The sequence below is a fragment of the Megalobrama amblycephala genome, linkage group LG1 (genome assembly GCF_018812025.1).
Source record: "Megalobrama amblycephala isolate DHTTF-2021 linkage group LG1, ASM1881202v1, whole genome shotgun sequence".
NCBI classification, from domain to species: domain Eukaryota; kingdom Metazoa; phylum Chordata; class Actinopteri; order Cypriniformes; family Xenocyprididae; genus Megalobrama; species Megalobrama amblycephala.
The window spans coordinates 53528523-53551833 of record NC_063044.1 but is presented as its reverse complement, the minus strand read 5'-3'; the positions used below and the strand labels follow the sequence as shown (position 1 = coordinate 53551833).

The following is a 23311-nucleotide window of genomic DNA, read 5'->3' as shown; positions in this document are numbered from 1 at the left end:
TATTTATGTAAGCAATGACTTGCTGGATGACTGCGTATGAAAATGAGCTACAATGCATGAAATGGAAACATTTATGTAACAAAAATTATACATGGTCCCTTTTCAAATAAATAAATAAATAAATAAATAAATAAACTAAACTAAAATATATTGAGAGATTTTTCATCAATTGAATAAGGATAGTTAAAGGGATAGTTCACCCAAAAATGAAAATGTAATGTTTATCTGCTTACCCCCAGGGCATCCAAGATGTAGGTGACTTTTTTTCTTCAGTAGAACACAAATGATGATTATTAACTCCAACCGTTTCCGTCTGTCAGCTGTATAATGGGAGTGGATGGGAACTTCTGCACTGTAAGAAAAAATACACCATATCTACTCAATAAAAATGAGGCAACAGATTACAAGCAATATTATTAATTAAATTTCACAAGGTTTGGTATTGAGTAAATATTAATTAAATGAGACCCTTAATAGTTATCCATTTAATATTAGTAGATTTGAATAGAAAACAGTACAGAATTAATTATAACCTAAACAGAAATATTGAGTTGATTTGAAAAAGATAAACTAAATTTAATCAATGCAATGAATTAAATCTAAATATTCCTTTCTTATGAATAATATGGCCCATACAGAACTTAAATACTCAAATAAGATTTTATTAACAATTCACTTTTGTGCTTTACACAGCAAAAACTGCAGTGTTAAATTAACTCTCCTGAAAGTTACATGTGAGACCATACTCAAGAGTGTTAAAGTGTTAAATAAACACTGAAGCGACATCAAGAATCAGCCTGTGAATCTCAACGACGGTGACAAGCAACATATTCTGATCAACAGATCAACTCTGAACATTAGAAAACAAGCTACCAAAAAGTCGCATAAACAGAACAAAATAAAATCTGAGAATAAAGGAAATTACTAAGACAATTCAGCTCATAATTTATTCATGCAGCAATGCATGATGGGAGCCATGGATGAATTTTGATTGGTGGCACCCAGAATGCATGCGTTCTTCTTACTAGTGATAACAAAATAAGTTTTCTTAACTAAAGTCAACCAGTTAAATTTTGCAAGATGAGCAATGTAGAAGAAAACTGTCTGTAGCCTAACGTTACTCTCTTCAAATGTCTTGTAGGCCAGCTGCATAAAAAGGCGCACTTTGACAGGAAGTGCTTTTCAATTAAAAATTGCCTGATTACATTAATTTGAATTCACTCAATATTCTCTCCATTTGGGATTAGGTAAATATAATGCTTAAGTTTTATTTAACTACAATGGGTAGATTTTATTCCAACCATTTTTATTTGAAATTTAATTAAATATTTGCCTCAAAATCATAAACACAATTATATTGAATACATTTTAACCAAAAACATTAATTCAAATCTACATGACCACAGAATCATTTCTTACAGTGTGCTATAAGAGTAAATAAAACTTGCTTAGACAAATCCAAATTAAACCCTGCGGCTCGTGACGACACATTGATGTCCTAAGACACGAAACGATTGGTTTGAGCGAGAAACCGAACAGTATTGGGGGTAAGCAAATAAACATTAAATTTTAATTTTTGGGTGAACTATCCCTTTAACAGAAAATACCCAGTACTGAATATATAGCTTGTGCCTCATTGTAGGATGAAGAGCTGCTGGATTCAGTGCAGCAGGAAGTAGGAGAGCAGAGAACAGCAGAGGAACAGGAAGCTCTGGGAGACACTCTGAGCACCGTTACACAGATTCCCCTCACAACATGTGACACTCCCGAGGTTAAAATTATTAAATGCTGAAACAGCAGCATCACAGATGAATTTAGAAACGCAGCCTTTTAGAAGCACTGACAGGTCACCATAAATCACTGATGAAAAGAAAGAAAACAAATCAAATGTTTAAAATTGTTGATGCATGGAGATACAAAAATTAACATCAATTTTCATCCTTTTCCATGTTTTTTTTTTACCTGTTGCTTTAACACAGCGGTCTTCAGTCCCTGAACAGCTCACTGTTGAGCAGCTCTGTCCATCACAGGAGAAACATTTCTTTCCATTAGGGAAAATGCTGGGATGATCTACAGGAGGAAAAGTATTATTTTATTTTCTCTATTTTCTGTAAAATGTCTGATGAAACAACACTCCTTTATATGCTCCATTCAATCAGTTCATGACAGAAAGCCGCACCCTGTTTTATTTCCTGATTAAATTTCATTTGGAAGTAAAATGAGTGTTGATTTTAAAGATGATAGTCAGTTGCACATGATCACTGAAGAACAATACCTGGAGCATCTTGGACGTTACACAGGTCCGTGTCACAGCAGGAATAAGTTGACTTTGAACTGCCTAAGTTCAGGGACCCATTTTGACAGGCAGGATAACAATCTTTAACCTTCACTTCACGACTAATGTTACCTAAAAACATGAATAATACAGGAAAGACCAATTAAACTGGAAAATTGTCAAAATGTAGCTTTTTTTTCACTTCAAACTTTTTTTTTAAATACAGAACATAATCTATAACAGAAAACAAATTAAATATCAGAAATCTATGCAGAAGATGTTGTGATTGAAATTGTACATTCTGCCAGAAAAACAAGTAAATTATAGCAGCATCTCCATCAGTCAAATATAACAGTAAATTTCAATCCATCATATTGGACTTACCGATTTGTGTAACCATTGTTAAACTCATGCACTGAGAAGATCCACTGGGACATGTTTTTACCGTTTGTCCCGCACAAGAACCGTTCCGACCCATGCACTTATAACAGCTGAGAGAGTGTGCTTTAGTAATAAAGAGAGAGATGCATCAGTGATCTGTTATAATTCTCATTTACATTACAATCATTATTTGTCTTTGTACCTGCAGTGAAAAGAAGAGAAGAGAAAAGTCTATGGGAAAAATGAATGGGCTTTCAGTCGAGGGAACCCATGCGCTGCTAACTTCCGGGTTAGTCTACAAAAACACGTCATCCCTGGGGTACTCTATTGCTGTCGGTAACTATAGTGTGCATTAGGCGGGAGCGGGCGGTCTGACAATAACCCAGTCGCTCCCGAAATTTGTACTTGAACTTGAAGTGAACAAAACTTTCTGCAGTGCTGGCGTTCACACAGTCCCGAGTTCTCTGTCCTGAGAAACCTGGCAAGATATGCTCTTTGCATTAGAGGTCACCTTTGTGATCGGATTTTGGAGGAGAGACATTCTGAAACGGTCGTCAGTCAGCGTCATTCTGTTCTTGCGTGGATGTAAAAAGATTTAATTTTGCAGTACAGCTAGTAAAGCCAACAGTTTTTCTCTGACATTTTTATAATTCTCATTTACATTACAATCATTATTTGTCTTTGTACCTGCAGTGAAAAGAATGAAGAGAAGAAAAACTGAGATTTGCAGATCCATCTTTGATCAGGAGGTGAATGAAATAACATCTGTTTCAGTGCTCATTTTTATATCTTACCAAAAGGGGAGGATCTTCACGAGAAAATGTGTGTGTGAGTATGTGCGCCATAAAATGGGTCTAGGATGCACTCTTTTGTTGTCAAGATATTGTGAGCAATACGTCAGTACAGACATACTGAAAATAACCACCTAAGCATTAATTCATTATTAACCAACCCCAGGTGACAACATGCTGGAGAACTGGAGAGGAAGTGGCCGCACCAGCAGATTGTTTTGGTGAAGACCAGACGAGAGCACAATGACTGATATCTGATGATATCTGATGCTTTAAGCCAGTGTTTCCCAAACCTGTTCCTGGAGGCCGACTGTTGGTATGCTTCCAGGAACAGGGTGGGGAAACAAGCTTGAGAGAGCCAGACGAGTTTGGAGTGCGTCATTAGCCAAATATGGTTGCAAGTACCGTCGTTATCAGCACAGTTCAACGAGTCAGTGATACACGAAACCATAGTTCTAATAAACATTCGCAAACAGCATCGCAAAGTTGTGTGGTTAAAAGGACAGCTCTCGAGCCGTGGTTAGTTTCTTGTTTGCATGACATGTGGACTTAATTAGAGGTCTGCATTCCCGCGGCTGTCTCGCGGGAACCGCGGGACCCGATAAGATTTCTTGCTGCGCGGGATTAAATTTTGAATGAAAGGCGGATAGAGTACCCCAGGGATGACATGTTTTTATAGGCAAAATCTGGAAGCGAGTTAGCATTTTAGGACTTCCTGTTCCAACGCCGTAAAGTCTATGGGTTTTTTGAATGGGTTTTTGCTAAATCGTCTGAAATAAGGACTGTGGTTAACAAAGCCTCTAAATACTTTCACGTTTTGATCTATGACATAAAACACACCAGTTATAACCCACTTGGGATTTTTTAAACTTTTACTGTGTCTTAAAATCGGCGGTTGCTAACAAATTGCTAAAAGGGACTACTTCCTTTGGCGGGGACTTTAGATGTCATCATGACAAACGGGACGTTTGAACAGCATTTCTCATGAAAAGTGGATAAGTATTCATACACAGCGCAGATCATAATCAGCAAGCATGTTTTTAAATAAAGTTGTTTTCTAAATGAAGTGTGAGGAAGCTTGGTGGTGGTGACGTTGATCCGCGACCATGGTGTGCTGTAGTCCGTTTATAGCCTACTGGTAGCTTTTTATATCTGATTACTTTATTTAGGCTTCAAAATGTATAAATGTTGTGGTAACATGTAAAGATTATCTTGATAGACAAAATGTGTACGTGTCATAACCCTTTGTTAAACACAGAGCTTATTTTCTGCGATTTTCCAAAAGTCTATGGGAAAAATGAATGGGCTTTCAGTCGAGGGAACCCATGCGCTGCTAACTTCCGGGTTAGTCTACAAAAACACGTCATCCCTGGGGTACTCTATTGCTGTCGGTAACTATAGTGTGCATTAGGCGGGAGCGGGCGGTCTGACAATAACCCAGTCGCTCCCGAAATTTGTGCTTGAACTTGAAGTGAACAAAACTTTCTGCAGTGCTGGCGTTCACACAGTCCCGAGTTCTCTGTCCTGAGAAACCTGGCAAGATATGCTCTTTGCATTAGAGGTCACCTTTGTGATCGGATTTTGGAGGAGAGACATTCTGAAACGGTCGTCAGTCAGCGTCATTCTGTTCTTGCGTGGATGTAAAAAGATTTAATTTTGCAGTACAGCTAGTAAAGCCAACAGTTTTTCTCTGACATTTTTAGGGTGTTGACAGCATCATAGACAAATAACAAATTTTGTATGCATTTTGTATTTGTTATCCCCAATCACTCTCTTTCTTTAGGGGAAGTTTAAACACGAGATTCTGGAAACGATTTTTAGCGGGACCCGTCATGTCGGGAAGAAAATCACTATATGCGGATAGCAGGTGAACACAGAGTGAATTTTAGGCGGGAGCGGGTTCGTGCGGATTAGAACCATTGCGGGAGCAGGATGAAAAAAACAGTCCCGCGCAGACCTCTAGACTTAATAAATCCTTAACTTGACCAAAATAAGCAAGCTGACTTGCACTATAATCTTTATATTTTTCTTTGCATACACAAATGTCATTTAGCCACGACTTTCAGTTTGTCAAGAGATTTAAAGCACCGTTTTTGAAGTGTGTACATGTGTGAACGTGCTCCAGTAATGCCGAATTCCAGGCAACCTGTAACCCGTGTTTTTCCAACTGTCTACCCATGAATAGTGATGGCCGATTTCGAAACACTGCTTCATGAAGCTCCGAAGCTTCATGAATCTTTTGTTTCTAATCAATGATTCGGAGCGTGTATCAAACTGCTAAAATCACGTGATTTTAGTAAACGAGGCTTCGAAACGTTTCGAAACAGTTCGAAATTTCAATGGTTCACCAGTAGAGGGCGATGATCATGTAGATTAACTGATAACTATTGAACAAGTGTCTAGGGCGTTGCCCTATGGTTTTACCTGATCTCCGATCAGTGTTATACATTTGTAGATGTTTTAATTATACATTAGAATAATTAAAATTAATAATGGTAGTTATTAATCTCTTATTGGCCTGTTTAGCTTGAGCCATGGAACAGAGAAACAAGCCTTTAAAATTGATAAAAGAACACATATTATACAGACACTCTATATTTAATCTTATTAGATGATTAGTTAATTCCATTTGATTGATTTTACTTTCAATAAAACTTTTGCAATACATTTGTAAAAGGGTATTTTTAATGCATGTTTGGCCTGAGTTTTGTTGCTTTTACACTGTTCTGACCACTAGGGGTCACCATGGAGACAGGTGTCAGATTGTTTCGAAGCCTCGAATCATTACGGCACATTTGCTTCAACTGCTTCAGTGTTTCACAAAGCCTCGATCTCCCCATCACTACCCATGAAAGTGCACTGGAATGGCAGTCTAAAGTTTACACTACATGCTTCTGCGGCGCATTTCTCCATTAAAGGGATAGTTCACCCAAAAAAGAAAATTTGATGTTTAACTGCTTACCCCCAGGGCATCCAAGATGTAGGTGACTTTTTTCCCAGTAGAACACAAATGATGATTTTGAACTCCAACCGTTGCGGTCTGTCAGTCATAAGAGAGAGTATAGGGAGGCTACTGTGTCAAAATGATTGATGACACCTGTCATAATAAATCATATTTATTGTGTCCGGTATGAATATTCCTATGGGGGTTGGTTTTGCAGAATGATTGATATTGAACTGTCAGGTTGTATTTATATAGTTGTTATTTGAACTCTCTCTAACCCGACTGATCTGTTGACCACATGTGTGAAAAATGAATAAATTATAATCAGGATGATCATAATATGACAAACAATAACCATCATTATTAGTGTAGAGCTAGACAGCCACTCTCTGTCTGTCACACACACACACACACACACACACACACACACACACACACACACACACACACACAGACACAAGCAGCTACCCCACCCCATGCACAAGCAGTCTCAGATTTCACACCTCTGGTTGTAAGAGGAGAAACAGAGAGAGAAAGTAAAATCAATGATCTATCCATATTCTATCCAGGGGCGTAGTTTGCGGGGGGATGGGGGGGAGGTAACCCCCCCAATATTCAAATCCATCAGTTACAACCCCCAATATTGCAACATGAAAATCACAGTAGATCTATACTAACATATATGTATAATTCATTTATTTTGTAACAATAATTTGTGTCTAATCGAATATGAGTTTGTCATAATTAAATAGTCAAAAAAGTACCTCCCTTCCATTGAACCGATTGGTAACGCCCAACCAATGAGCGTCGCACTTTCACCAAAACAACGCGAGTGGAGCTCTAATGTTTGAATGGAGAGCATGGTTAGCACCAAAAAATGAAGAGAACCGTTGCCCAGCCGACTATATTAAACTTCTGTTCAAAGAGGGACGTTAAAAAGAATAAAGCATGTACTGAGAAGGAGGTATGAAAACATTGTAATAGCTAGGTACACTCCACATATATTTTAGCTAGCTAATCCATTGCAATTTAGCCATAACTATCAGTGTAACTGTAACCAGTTACCAAAAACAGCCGTCTGTTTTGTTACTTCATTTTTCAATAGTGTCTTATCAATGACAAAAGTATTCACATCGGTGTTTGTTTTCTTCCTTAATTAATCTGACTTTTGAACGAATTGGCTTGAATGAACGATTTAAGTAGCTCACTCATTAAACCGTCGAATCGCTGCCACCTACTGGTGGTTTCAATATTTAACATAATTTCTTTCTTTTTTAGAATTACTCCGTTATATTAGAATTTGATGAATGGTTATAGATAAATTCCATAAAGTTATGATAGATAGATAGATAGATAGATAGATAGATAGATAGATAAAGAAGAAATAAATTATCCAATAACGCTACACATAAAACAGATTTTTTTTATTAAAAAAAAAAAAATAACAGGCAGCATACCAACGCTCAACCCCCCCAATGTTGAAACCAAATCTACGCCCTTGATTCTATCCACATATTTTCACGCGCAAAAGATAAAATCACCCCCCTTGGGAAAAATGTCATAAATGAAGCCGTGTCTTTTTGTCAACCTATATGTTCACACATTTTGATCTCCGAAACAGATGCTGCGCTCTGTCACACGCGAGCGGAACTCGGACGACATCTAGCGGTCACAGAGAAAACAAATGTCAATTAAAACTCTCAATGTTAAACAATGTTGAACAAACTCTCAATGTTAAACATTACGAATTATTTCACATTTAAACATTTTTTCTTTCACAATTGATATTTTTCATATCACGTATATTTCTTATCTTTAAATACCACTAAAACTGTGGTATAAAACCATAGATTACATAAATGAGAACGGATATTATATAATCATCCATCAATTCGTTTGTTCAGATAACACACACATTAAGAAAATCTCAGAGGGGCAGAGAGAAAAACATTCATGGTTATTTACCTTAGAATATCAGATTTCCGCGACATTCCGTTTCTGAACAGTTTTAAAAAATAAATTATCCTTGAAACAACAAAATTGTCACTGCTTTTCTCCGGTCGTAAAATATCAAGTCAAGTTTTGTCAATATAGTGTTTTCAGTAGGAAAAAACACATGTTTTTCACACGCAAAAGATAAAATTACTCCCTTGGGAAAAATGTCATAAATGAAGCCGTGTCTTTTTGACAAGCGTATGTACCATAGACTGTAAAAAATGGTATGTACTCATACAAAAACACACCCAAAACAGATGGTGTGCTCTGTCACGCACGTGGAACTCGGAGGACATCTAGCGGTCACTGTTTGAAATTGTATCATGTGAAAATGAATAAACAAACAAAAAAAAGGTTAATTCGGTTAACAAATGTGAAAAAACAAATATATTAATAAAACAACTCATTTTAAACATTGCGAGTGCAAAGGTATTTTTACACTTAAACATTCCTAGTTAATCTTATGGTCTTATAGTTAATCAATCCTTTCACAAAATGACTGAATCAAATGATATTTCTTCTCTTTAAACGGATGAAAATTAAGAAATAATATATGAATAAGAAAATAATTTTATTTAAAAAGAATATATTCATCTATTTTAAATCGTATACTCAACTGAATAATATTCATAATGAATAATCTAAAAATAATGTGAAATAAATGATCATACTTTATATTTTAACCCCTCCTCGGTTCAAAGTATATTTTTTATCACAAGGAATGTTTTTTACTTTAAAATGTGTGTTTATTAGAATTATTATTCTAATAAATGTAAGTAGAAATTTGAGAATCATCAGAGGGCGGGGTGAAAAAATTCTACCAGATAAAAACGCCACGAGAGGGTCCTCTCATCACACTTTTTTTTCCCGACTTCTCGAAAACTGATTTTTCCAGGCTTTTTTACAATGACTCAGAAACAACGTGAGTTTAACTCTATCTTTTAAAAAATACTTGTCTAGGTTTTGCTATCCATTTTGAATGTCTTGTTCACCATATCTCTTGTATAATTATGTTGTAGACAATGTTTTATAGATTTTTTAATTATAATAATGTTATATTAACTAATTAAGCATATTATTATTTTTTAGAAAGTATTTTTCACATAACAAGCTTTACGTTTTAGTCACAAATGCATTGGAATTGATTGCATTCCAGGAACTGGATCGAATCAGTAAGTTTTCTCAGTCAATGTTTTTTCAAAATTAAATGTCTATTTTTTTCATATTAAATATTGATTAATTTTGTATGTCCGTGTTTTCATATAATAGCCGCTGATCAACTCAGAATCCGGAATTCGGATGATAATCCTTCTCAAGGTAATTTACCTTCGGGGGGAAAAAAAAAAGTGTTTGACCGATGTGGGACGCGAACCAAGGACCTAATGCACAGCAATCAAACATGCTACGTATTACACTATCATCGATATGTAAAGGAATTGTATATCTGTCTGTTGAGTTTTTTCACAGATTAAATGTTCTACATGTGTTAATGTGACAGGGAAAAAAAACGTGGAATAACCTAACCTAAAAAACTTGTTTTTTCTTTGTTTTAGACATCCAACAGTTTATAACTCAGCCCGGTTTTGTCGATTTAACGCAGTCTTCCGAATTGACGGAAGAAGAAGAGGAATCGTCAACTGAACAGGATGCAACGCCAAGTTCCACCACCAGGGATCGCTATGATGATTCTGAACTTCCGTCAGGACAACATGTGAATCCGGTGTTATGAAATATTCGGTGTCTGCGATTTTCGGTGACACTGGGCGGAGCTTACATTAATATTTACGAGTTTCCTGTTTTGAGTTAAAGCGCCACTGAAAATGTTAGTGGACTGCCCTTGGATCACAGAACTGTTTTCTGTAACGTGATTGTGTTTCTGCGTCGAATGAATTTATGATTCTTTTTTATTAATAACTGTTTATGTATGCTTAATAGTTTGTAGGTTACATTGTGTCGTGAGATATACTTTAGTAGTGATTACAGCCACTGGTGGTCTATCGTTAGGAAATGAGGCAACATCGAGTTTGTTTGTTTTAGTAGGCTACAACTGTTTTGATTTTATTTTAGTTCGTTTGAGAAGATAACTTGTATAAATGTATATGCATAATAAAAGTTTCAGTTGTGATTGTGTCATTCCCTGTTGCTTTCTCAGATAGCCTGCATAACTTTAACCAGACATTATTTTTTAAAACACATTGAGAGTTAGATTTATGTTCCGTTTGTTTTTGACTTGCATTAATTAATGTAAACCTTCATCCTTTTCTGCAAAACACACACTGCTCGCTATGAATAGAAACATGAGGCAGTGATATTAGCTTCCCTGCAGCTTTTTTACAAGGTTTTATTTTAATGCACTTTCCACAACAATTAAAATGTTAAAACTGAATTACAAGTGGTTAAATTGATCAGCTACAAAACTAAAAGTTACTAATGCAGGTTTTATTTAAAAATATTTAGGCTATATGGAGAAGACAATTGGCAAAAGTATGAGGAATATTATTGTTATGTGGATAATCAGACATATATACATACTGTGATTGTTCTGTCATTTCTTAATTGCTTTCTCAGTTGTTAAATATTTTTAAAGAGACTTTATTAAATCCTAAAGTTAAGTGTTATTTTTTTTTTCATATTATTAGGAAACATTCTCAATCTTTTTTCCCACAAAATGATGCATTTCATTGACAAAAAAAAATAAAAAAAAATAATAAAAAAAAATAATAATAATAATAATAATAATGTGGGAAAAAAACATGAAGCATTGTGAATCAGGATTCAGTTTAACAGTGTTGATATGGAACTATATGGAACTAAATGATCAAACCTGCAGTATATTCACAATGAAATGTATAAGTTCTATTCTACAAGCTTTCCATAACAATTAAAATTTTATTTATGATAAATTAGCTGCTAAAATAATAGACCATGTAGTAATTTGCATATCTGTAATATCAAAGATGAAAGTAAATAATTAGAGTAGTTTCACTTTGAATAAAAAAGAGCAACTGATTCTGTGTTGGAATTTTATTCACAAATGAGAAGTCACGACATATGACATATTTAATTAGCAAAAACACTTTACACAGGGTCTTGGGATCTCAGACAATTGAAAGTTTGGTCTGATCATGTGATCCCAGTGATACCAGCCTTTGCTACTGACACATTCAATCTGAAATATATAATAAAATGACATTACAACAAACATGTATTATTAAAATGTTTAATACACTGTCATGTTCAAAACAAAGTGAAAAATAAAAGTGTCTGCTTTGTCTGGTGTACATGGATATTTATTGGCAAAAGTCATATTTGGGAATGAAAGAATATTGGCTATAGATATTATATTAGTTATCACATGCGTAATTCACCATGACCTATTTGGATAATAAATAAACCATATTTAAAGTACATTAACATGTTTTCTTGCATGTGTGCAATTTTTGAAACATTACATATAGAAATTCAAGTCTACCCAGATTAGAAGTGCTTCTGCAAACTAGGAAAGTTTACTGCTGCCTTCACCACAGGAGTTTACAATTAATATTATTATGCTACCATACATTTTGGCAAACTTTCAAAACTATATGCTTAAAAGACTCAAGGTAATACAGAAACAACAAAAATAGGCTACTTAAAACGCTATTGGCTCGTTTAGCGAATCCTAACGACACCTCTGGCGAATCATTGCCTGTGTTCATATCAAACATAGCTAACACATGGCACGACATAACACAATATAGCTTATATATAAAATCTTGAGCATCAATAACAGTTAGAATATAAGTTTGACTTCGTTTAACGCTGAAACATATGCTAATTACCTTTTATGTAAGCTGAAGAGCGTGCACTAACATTTTCAGTGGCGCTTTAACTCAAAACAGGAAACTCATGAATATTCATGTAAGCTCCGCCCAGTGTCACCGAAAATCTCAGACACCGAATATTTCATAACACCGGTCGGTGAACAAAATAACACGGAAGGAGGTATGTCTTTTTATTTTTTTCATTATCTAGATATTTTTGATAGTTTTAGTTAAATGATTTGTCTTAATTTTATCTTAATTTTAAAAAGTTTCTAAATAGAAATGTTATTTCATAATGTGATATTTTATCTTAATTTAACAAATTATTTTAGTTTCTAATTTTAAATGATCTTGATTTATTTTTCATCATATTTTAATTTTTAAAAATGTTATTTTTTATTGTCATATTTTACCTTAGTTATTTTAGATTATAATTAAAATGTTTTTTATTTTTAAATGATCTCAATTTCACTTCAGTATGCTTATATTATTTTTTATATATATTTTTACAGACACCGACTTAAACGATGTAACCCATTGGACATCTACACAGATGAATGCATGGGACCAATCATCATGGAGCAGTGATTGTGAAGTGGCCCCCAGAGGTCGTCAGACACCGTTTGCATTTCAGGAAGAAACAGTAGATGATTCTCTGAATGGTCGAGGTGACATTGGAAATTTATTTGTTGAAATCATAAATTGCCTTAGTAGTCAACGTGAAGAAATTCTCACCAAAATGCATCAGTACCATAATGAGATTTGCAACAGACTTTGAATAATTACTTATTATTTATGACAATAGACAAGATGACATAATGCGTGAGCTGTTTGACAATTGCGCCCGCTCATCCCGTGGAATGAATGAAAATTTTGCAATCTTTCACGATGTGTTACGTGAACACTTAAGAGAGCGTCGTTTGATGGTGGATCTCCTCGGTGTTATACATCACCAATTATCTCGTAGATAGATGACATCCTGTTTGTGTAATGTTTTTTACATTTTTTTTCAATTGCTAACAAGCGTTTAGCAATACTGAAAGTACTTTTTCTAAACTCTTAACACAACAACACACATACATCACACAATTAGCCAAATAGTTAATTTTCTGCCCAAAACCATATTTTGTTATATAAACACAAACTGTACATTTCAAAATGCTAAAAACCTGTTTCAACACATACTAACTCTATGAAAACACAGCAAACCTGATTCAAAATCGAGTCATTCTGTCAAAACATAGCACTAGTTTTCTATCCACCATGAACATATAGTCAATCAAAGTGCAATGACCGTCAAAATACTAACAGTTGATGGCATTATGAAAACTGCATTTCTTGTCATGTTTCAGTTCTACCTGCAGAAAATATGAAATCCATTGTTTTTAGAATTCCGTTTCCTTTTACTGCAGTAAAAGTATAATGCATGTAAGCCATTCTCCATTTTTGGTTGAGTGTTTAATGTGTGCATTCTTGGCAACAGAAGTGAGTTATTATTTTATAGAATGTGCAGTAGAAAAAGGAAGAAGAAAGTAACAGAATTGCTCAGGGCAGCTACTGGTCAAATGAGTCTCCTATGCAGGACTTCAGTTGGTCCCTTGGTTGAAATCTCTTTCTGGAGGTGGGTGTGTGGAGTTGATAGTGCCCTCATAGAGGGTGGGATGGTGTCCAAATGTTAGTTGGTGCCCTACACAGACCACATATTCTGCATATATGGAACAGTGGTAGTGGAATTGTTGTAGTAAAAGCTTACATGAAGCTTTTACTGAAATGAAAACATGAAATTGCTGCCATTGATAAACAACAAATCCAACATACATGGCCTTTGGTTAGTGTTGAAGCTTTTTTTTTTTTTTTTTTCGCCACAGAATAAAAAAGTATAAAAGGTAATTGCGATTTTTTATCTCACAATTCTATTTTTTTATTTTTTTATTTTTTATTTTGCAAATGTGATTTTACATCTCACAATTCTGACTTTTTTCCCTCAGAATTGTGATATATAAACTATAGGAATTGAGTTTAAAAAGTCAGAATTGTGAGATAAAAAGACATAATTACCTTTTTTTATTTTCTATTCATGGCAGAAATAAGCTTTCATAGGTTCCACATGTAAGTGGAAGTGGAAAAAAACAGAGATGCACAATCTAGCACACATTCTTCCTCCTCTCCCATACCTCTTCTTCTCCCTTGTCCTGATCCAACTTCTCCTCTCCTCCTTCATCTATTCCTCTCCCTCACCCAGATATTATTTTCTCTCTGCTCCTCTGTGTTGTTCTTCATCCACATTGAACAAATCCGATTCAGAGTCCTATTATACTGTGTGTCCATGTAATGGAAATAAATTCAACACCTGACTGTGCCTCCAACTGAGACTGGAATCTGCTATTTCTCAATATTTCAGCGATCTGCTAATTAAAAATGCTTATCAATTGTTTCAGTATTTGTTTTATATATTTTTTCAATACTTTTGAGCTGCTGTTGATGCAAAAGTACAGGTTTTATCCTATATTTAATTATTGGAACATTGGGTCTTCATTTCTGACTTGCTGTGTGTAAGCATTTGCAAATAAGATGAGAAAGATACATGATTTTGGTATGGGGTAAGCTTATATGAAAAGAAAATTTAAGCATTTAAGAAATTTGTTAATTGACTGCATTTTGTGTGAAAATGACATGAATTGTGTTAATGATATGATCACAACAGACGGATGTTTTGCTAAATGTGTTTAGAGTTTTGAAAATGTGACTACAGAATGGACAAAAGTATGTTAGCAATTGAAAAAAACTGTAAAACATGCATCCATATTTGTATCTTTTTACAATGTATTAAAAATTTTATCTTTTCAAAATTGTATTCAACATATTTTTAATCTTGTGTCTTTTCACACTGTTTTAAAAACATGTATCCAAAAATAACTTGTATCTTTTTTTTTTTTTTTTTACAATGTATTAGAAAATTGTATCTGAGTAATCTTTTTTAAAAATTGTATCTTTTTCAAAAATTGTATTCAACATATTTTAATCTTGTGTCTTTTCAAAAAATAAAACGTTAAAATTTTTTTTTAAATAAAAGTTTTAAAAATAACTTGTATATTTTTACACCATATTAAAAACTTGTATCCATGAGTAATCTTTTCAATTTGTTTTTTAAAAATTGTATTCAACATATTTCAGTCTTGTATTGTTTTCACACTATGTTTTACTATATCATTATCTTTTTAAGTGTACTGTATGTTTTGAACAAAGTTAATTTGTTATAGACTCTGTACAACATAACCTGTTTTAATGTTTATCAGTGTATTCAACATATTTCAGTCTTGTATTGTTTACACACTATGGGCCCTATTTTAACGATCTGAAATGCAAGTGTCAAAGCGCGAAGCGCAAGTAACTTTGTGGGCGGGTCTCGGCGCTGTTGCTATTTTCCCGGCGGGATAAATGGCTCTTGCGCCCGGCGCAAATCTAAAATGGGTTGGTCTGAAGTAGCTTCATTATTCATAGGTGTGGTTTGGGCGTAACGTGAAATAAACCAATCAGAGTGTCATCTCCCATTCCCTTTAAGAGCGAGATGCGCTCGCGCCATGGCGGATTGCTATTTACATGGCGTACACGCGATGAGTCAGTTAATATATATGTGTGTGTATTGGCACGATTGTTCAATTAATTAGCCAATTTCGTTCATCATTATAAGTAGTAATAGGCTGAATTGAAAATAGGTAGCCTAATTCTAATACACGCAATGACTATTCATCATTACATTTTTATATTTATGTAGCCTACACAATAATATTCTTTTACACTGTAATCCTTTTGTTTTTAATATTTGGCATGTTTGTGTGATGCGCATCCCTGTGTGTAATAAGCAAAGTCAACGCGCACTGTGGACGTGCCCAGAGGCGCAGTTTCTACCAACGCGCTCTAACAAAAAAATATTGCGCCATTGACTTTAGACCAGGTTTGAGTTGGTCTATGGCGCAGTCTATTTTCAGCTCCTTAAAATAGCAATGCGCGGGCAATGCGCCTGAACACACCTCCTTTTTTGCGCTGAACCGCCCAGGGAGCGCAAGTTCATTCACTAGTTTAGCGACGTGCTTCTGTGGAGGGAAAAGCGCGCTTTGCGCGGGTGCAAAATAGGAATGACACATGCGTCGGTGTACAAAGTCAATTGCGCTGGGTGCAAGATAGGGCCCTATGTTTTTACTTTATCATTATCTTTTTAAGTGTACTGTATGTTTTAAACAAAGTTAATATGTGATTTTGTTATAGACTCTGTACAATCTGTTTTAACGATTATCACACTGCATGGTACTATGTGAATTGCTTCTGTACGACACTATATCATTTTAAGTGTGCTGTATGTTTTGAACAAAAGTTATTATGTGATTTGTTCTAGACTCTGTACAATCTGTTTTAACGATTATCACTCTGTATGTTACTATGTGAATTGCTTTTGTACGACACTATATCATTATCTTTTTTAATTGTGCTGTATGTTTTGAACAAAAGTTATTATGTGATTTGTTTTTAGACTCTGTACAACACATTCTGTTTGAACGATTCATGTTATTTTCACTGTTTTACATTGTATGCTGATGATTTATTCACTGTTTTAATTTGATTTGTTTTTGAATTTTTTCAGGTCACACCTATTCAATTTGTTTGTTTACGCTGTATTATATATTAATTTGTTTTTGTTCACCTCTGTAAAGGTTAGGGGGGAAAAAAATGGATGTAGAAGAAAAATGTTCAGACGGTGGGTATGGGTGTCAAACTCTCACATACCTGTTACTAAGCGTGATCGAAAATAATGAAGCGGGGGTACAAAATATGTCTCTTTCCGATAGATTACAACATCTAAAAGATACATATCCAAATTCCGTAGATTTGACAAATATGTTTACGTCGCAAATTTCTAATTTAGATCAGTTGGAAATAACAGTAGATCAAAGTCTAAATCTTAATTTGTGCGATCGTTTACAGGAAATGTTAATAAACACTCACAACGCGCAGGTAATACAATACGGAAGTGGATTACGTAATACATCCAATCAGACTTCCTCTTCAGAAAATGATAATTCCGCACAATCGTCGACTAGTCGCGCAACGCCCGATACGAATAATGCAGACCGATCCAACAATGCAGGATCAGCTTCTGGCACTTCGCTACCGAGTCGTGCCGACATTGCAACATTGTTAGATCGGGGAGGAACTGTGAATGGTTATCATGTTTTGCCTAGACCCAGATTCAATAGCATGGAACTGCAAAGATCCATGAATCTGAGGGAGATTAACTCTACCGATTTGGCCGCGTATCACATTTTCTTTCACGACACCATGGCTGAAGTAGTATCCTTAGCCCGACACATCGGTGGGGATGGTAGTGTTATCAACTTGACATTGAAAGGTCCAAATTTAAAATCGGATGTTACAGCTGTTTTAGCACCCAGTAATAATTATAATGTTAACATTTTCATCAATCAAATCAGTAGGATTTTACAAAGTGATGATCAGCTTATGTCGGACGACCAGATTGAAATTCAAGCTAACATAGCCATGAATAGACAAGGCGGTGGCACTCGTCGTAAACTTGTAGATTTATCTCTCAACGAGGTGATTAAAAGAAAAAAGATGAGTTTATTTTGTCCGATGAATGTTTCGAACAAATTATGTTTCTCTATCTGTCTTGCACGTTTTTTGGATCCTCAGTTACCGGAGAGCGAATTGGAATCCTGTGCACTGAGCATCCACAACAACGCTGGTTTCTCAATCAATGACCCGATTGCTCTTCATCACATAGGTACGTTTGAAAAACTGTTAGACATCAAAATTGTTGTTTTTTACAGGATGAGCAGTGGTGGGTTAGAAACATACAAAAACCATGATGAACCTCACCCTAGAACCGTCTTCCTATATTTACACGACGAACACTTTTACATGATTCTTAATCTGACTGCTTTCGTCGGTAGTGAGTTTGTATGCGAATATTGCTACAAAGGGTACAATCACGCTAGAAATCATCATTGCAAGTATGTCTGCAATGTGTGTTTCGATGCAAATTGTCACAAATACCCAAAAAGAACAGTACACTGCACCGATTGTCTGAGGTATTGTAAATCTACCTACTGTTACGACATGCACAAGAAAGCTCCGCCGGGTAAAGAAAAGCCCCCCTGTGACAAAATAAAATATTGCAACTTGTGCAATAGGCGATATGAGGTTACAGGCACCACTGCAAAACATAAATGTCCTGACATTCGATGTGCGCATTGTAGAGAAGATCTGTCGGGTCAAGGGGAACATCGTTGTTTTATTCAACCTGTATCGCACAAGGAACCTAGCACAAAATATATTTTCTATGATTTCGAAACTCGTTACGACGGTGCAAAGCACACTGCGAATTTCATTTGCGCGATCACTTTTAAAGGGGCAAGATTTGTGGCCGAAGGTTCAGACTGTATTGCTCGGCTAATCAGTCGTTTTAGACAACCCAGATACAAAGGGTACACCTTCATAGCTCATTGCGCTTCCAGATTTGACTCATTTCTGATTTTGGAGTATTTTTGCAAAGCAGGGCTCGATGTAGATATCATAATGCAAGGATGTAAATTGATCTACATGTACGACGATGCTTTTGACCAGCGATACATCGATAGCTACAGTTTCATACCGATGGCCCTTGCTAAGATGCCTGCGGCGCTCAATTTAACCACGACTGAAAAAGGTTATTTCCCCCACCTTTTCAATAGGGTTGAAAATGAGAATTATGTCGGAAATTATCCAGACAAAACATACTACGGGTATGAAAACCTCTCCGATAAAGATCAGGTTAAGTTCGATGCATGGTACAGCATGGTCTCTGATAAACTTTTCAACTTCAAGAAGGAGTTGTACAAGTACGGTGTCAACAAAGTGGTCTTGTTACGCGAAGCCTGTATGAAATACAGAGAGTCGTTTATAGAGTGCACCAAAATCGATCCGTTTACGTATGTCACATTACTGAGCTGTTGTATGGGGATTTTTAAATCGCAGTATCTCGAAAGAGATACATTGGCTCTGACGCATAATAATGCGTACATCCAAAAGAGTAAGACCTACTCAAGTGCATCGATTCAATGGCTCGAGTATGTCAAAAAGACTCGAAACGTGGACATTCATCATGCCCTGAACCATGGTGAGGTGTTGATTGGTAACTACTATTTAGATGGTTACTATGAGGAATCCGGATCAAAGTACGGTCTAGAATTTAACGGTTGCGTCCATCATGGTCACGAATGCCGCTTTGAACCCCACGATACACATCCCTTGTCACACGTCCCCTATGGTGATCTCAGAATTCAATTCGATGACAAAATTGAAATCCTGCAGAACGCATACGGATTGAAAATGGAAGTTGTTTGGGAGTGCGAATGGGAAAAAATGAAAAAAACTGACCCCTCTGTGATAGAATTTATGAGTACTTATTCGGCGCCAGAGAGGTTGAAACCTAGAGAAGCACTCTTTGGTGGTCGTACCAACACTTATAAACTCTACCACAAAACCGCGGGTGATGAAAAAATAAGCTACGTGGATTTTACGAGCTTATATCCTTTTTGTCAGTCTAGGAAGAGCTATCCGATCGGTCACCCCGAAATTATTTTCTATGACTTTGAACCGATCCAAAATTATTACGGTCTTATTAAAGCTACAGTGTATCCTCCTCGCAAATTACTACACCCGGTTCTCCCTTTCAGATGCTCTGGAAAACTCATGTTTCCACTATGTGGAACATGTGCTCGGTCTGAAAACCAAACAACAAGCTGTAACCACACTGATGAAGAGAGGTCACTCACAGGTTGTTGGGTCAGTATTGAGCTTTTAAAAGCCATTGAGAAGGGTTACGTGGTAGATAGGATCTATGAAGTTTGGCATTTTCCGCAACAATCGGATACATTGTTCTGCGATTATGTAAAGACTTTTTTACAATTGAAACAGCAGGCCTCCGGTTACCCGTCAAACGTTGTCACGGATGGTGACAAAGCGACTTACATTCATGAATATTTTGAAAAAGAGGGGATTCATCTTGACCCCGAAAAGATCAAACACAACCCGGCTCAGAGGTCAATAAACAAATTAATCTTGAACAGTCTTTGGGGTCGGTTCTCGATGAGGTCGACTTTACCCCAGACTTATCTGGTGAGAGACCCTGAAGAATTTACCAGAGTTGTTTTTGGTAAAACCGAGGGTCTAAAATTTTTCACATTCATCTCAGACGATGTTGCGCTTGTCCAGTATAATACCGCAGAAGGTGATGAGTGCGAGACCTGTGACATTAATGTGTTTGTTGGTGCATTTACAACAGCACACGCCCGTCTGGAATTGTACGAACTCATGGATAAACTCGGCGATCGCTTGTTATACTCAGACACAGACAGCGTTATATTTGTATCAAGGGATGGGGACTGGGTACCGCCTCTGGGTGTACATTTGGGGGAGCTGACGAATGAGATAGATGACGATGATTATATCACAGAGTTTTGCTGCAGTGATAAGTGGTCCTTCTAATTCAGGGAAGAGTTATTTTGTAAAAAGTCTGTTAGAAAATGGGTTAAATATGATTCCTAAAAAAATTTAAAACATAGTTTTTTTGTATGATTGTTGGCAACCTCTGTATGATGAATTACTTAAATTGTATGACATTAAATTTGTGGAAGGAATACCCGAGAGTCTGAATAGTAATGATTTACTACCTGTGAACAGAGCTAATCTTCTAATTATTGATGATATGATGCAAGAAGCTAGTGGTAACAAAGAAATCGTTTTGAAATCGTAAATGTCTTTACACAGTATGCGCATCATCGTAATCTCAGCGCTATATATATTGTCCAAAACTTATTTGTTCAAGGTAAATCCAGCAGAACCATTAGTTTAAACACCAATTACTTGATTCTGTTTAAAAACCCCCGGGATGCCAATCAAGTCTTGGTGCTAGGGCGCCAAATGTATCCTGGAAATGCTAAATACTTTTTGGAGTGTTATCAAGACGCTACTAGCCGACCTTTTGGATATTTAATGATAGACTATAAAGCAAAAACTCCTGAACAATTCCGCCTCAGAATCGGTTTGCTTTCCGACCGCCAAGTGGTTTATCTCCCGAAAAAAAGAAGAACGTGATCAGTTCGCCATGTCTGCCAGACTTTGTAAGCATCTACCGTTGTTAAAACTGATACATAAAGCTACGCCTAAACAACGACGGCTTATTTTACAATCAGCGTCTGACGAACTCATTTTAACATTGTGTGAAGTAGCCCTTAACATCCTCTATGGTACGATCCCTATCAACAGACAGCAGTACCAGAAACTTAAAAGAAGAAAAAGGAAATTTCATTTGTCACCAATAAAAAATTGGTATATCTGCCAAGAAGCGAGTCTTCAATCAGACTGGAGGATTTCTTTTACCACTCCTAAGCGTCGCAGTACCCTTTATTTCCAGCTTAATAGCTTCTAGAGGGGGTTGAGGATGGAGTATGCGGAGAAAATGTATTTAGTACCCCGACACCAGCTGGAAAAGCTGAAAAATGAAAACGTTCGCGAGAATATTCAACAGGTCATAGAGAACGATCTGGATGCATCCATAAGAAATATCTTACTCAGGTCTGATTTGAGTCAGTACGAAAAAGCCAAACTCTACTCAAACATCCTGAACAGGTTTTTGACAATCGTTAAACAAGGTGATCGGGAAAGTAACGTTTTAACGTTATCGCTACCGTATTCTGAACACGATCATAAAGACGAACAACCAACAAGAATGCCTGAAGACAACGGCGGTGTGGATGACGTTGTAAGTGAAGTTCTGAAGAATTTACCGTCAAGAAGTGTGAAAAACAGTAGATACATATTAGACAAAATGTCTAAAGCTAAAGGACTGAGTGCATGGAACAAGTCCGGGGAGTTTGTGTTCAGGGGAAAGCTATACCTGGTTCACACATGCTCGACTTGTTAAAGAATGTCACAGCACCGCAAAAGGTTCGGGATGACAGAAGACCGCTAGGATGGTCAGAGTTTCTACACTCATTTGCCGAGTTAAACATTCCTTTTTCTACTGTGCTGAATCATAATGTTAGACGGGCAATTAATTCTTTAAAAAGACCTGATACTGCTACACCGGAATATGAAAGACCTTCTAAAAAAGTAAAAAGTTCTGATATTGTTACAGCAGAGCGTAAATCGTTTTCTAAAAAACCAAAACGAAAAAAAAAAAAAAAGTACGTCGGTCGTCTGCTTCAGAAGGTTTTGTGTTTAAATCACCGACTACCGGTCAAAGTCAATGGTTAGAATTTTAACATGATTGTGAATATTTTGTCTCATGATGTGTATATGTTTTGATCAAATTTAAAAATAAAAACACAATAATAAAGATATCAGTTTCAAGAGTCTTTATTTATAATAATAAAAAATACAATGTAAATTGATTACTCAATTATGGTTCGTATAAGTATTACACATTTGCACACACTGAATACATGAAAATTTTTCAATACAAACATTCGGTTTTAATCTTTTCAAAAAGCACGATACCATTTTATCATTTTTAATGTAATCATCGCTATACAGTTTCATCACGTCGTTATAGTCATGACCCCTGACCAAATGATACAGAAAAAACACACAGTGCTGCCCGCAAGTGTCCGATTCAAAATCCTGGACACGTCTGTCAGAATATATAGTCTCATCAGCATTGGTTAGCAGAAAGTTTTTGATGGTGGGTGGAAAGCGGTTGCTGTCAGGGGATTGCCAAAACTGTCGAAAAAATACCCGGTACCATCACTTTGTAAATAAACAGCCAACCAATGTTCCCCCGATAACTTGGCTGGATGGGTATTCATTATCAGCATGGATGGTAAGTTTCTTAATGGTCTTTCAGGCAGTTGATCACTCGGGAGAACCCCGAGAAAATGAACATTGCACAAAATTTTGTCCATGATGGCCATGAGCTGTACGGTGTTCATTTCAATAGTAATCGACCAGAACCTGTCTGCGGTTAGAAATTTCAATCAGACTGTCAAAAACAGCATAAACAATTAAGTTAATAGTACGCGGTAATGGTTGTCTGAAGCGGGCCTCGAGTCTGATGTTACCGGACTTG

The 23311-nt window shown here is 36.1% G+C and overlaps 2 protein-coding genes and 2 long non-coding RNA genes across 6 annotated transcripts in view; 3 read left to right on the top strand and 1 right to left on the bottom strand.

The window, feature by feature from the left end:
- LOC125274624 (polymeric immunoglobulin receptor-like) overlaps positions 1 to 23311 on the top strand; it is an 859185-nt gene that overhangs the window by 720881 nt on the left and 114993 nt on the right. The gene's annotated exons all lie outside the window — the stretch shown is intronic.
- LOC125275044 lies at positions 1642 to 4175 on the top strand. The gene is made up of 5 exons (XR_007186378.1): positions 1642 to 1771; positions 1980 to 2084; positions 2865 to 2945; positions 3350 to 3484; positions 3614 to 4175. It is a non-coding gene; the product is annotated as an uncharacterized LOC125275044 (long non-coding RNA).
- On the bottom strand, positions 1661 to 3393 carry LOC125274748 (urokinase plasminogen activator surface receptor-like). Its single transcript, XM_048201190.1, has 5 exons — positions 3344 to 3393; positions 2660 to 2779; positions 2276 to 2407; positions 1963 to 2070; positions 1661 to 1860 (listed from the first exon to the last, which is right to left on the bottom strand). Exons 1-5 carry the CDS (start codon positions 3390 to 3392, stop codon positions 1661 to 1663), a joined length of 609 nt encoding a protein of 202 aa, XP_048057147.1. The 5' UTR covers position 3393.
- LOC125275042 lies at positions 6148 to 10465 on the top strand. The gene is made up of 3 exons (XR_007186374.1): positions 6148 to 9558; positions 9656 to 9703; positions 9940 to 10465. It is a non-coding gene; the product is annotated as an uncharacterized LOC125275042 (long non-coding RNA).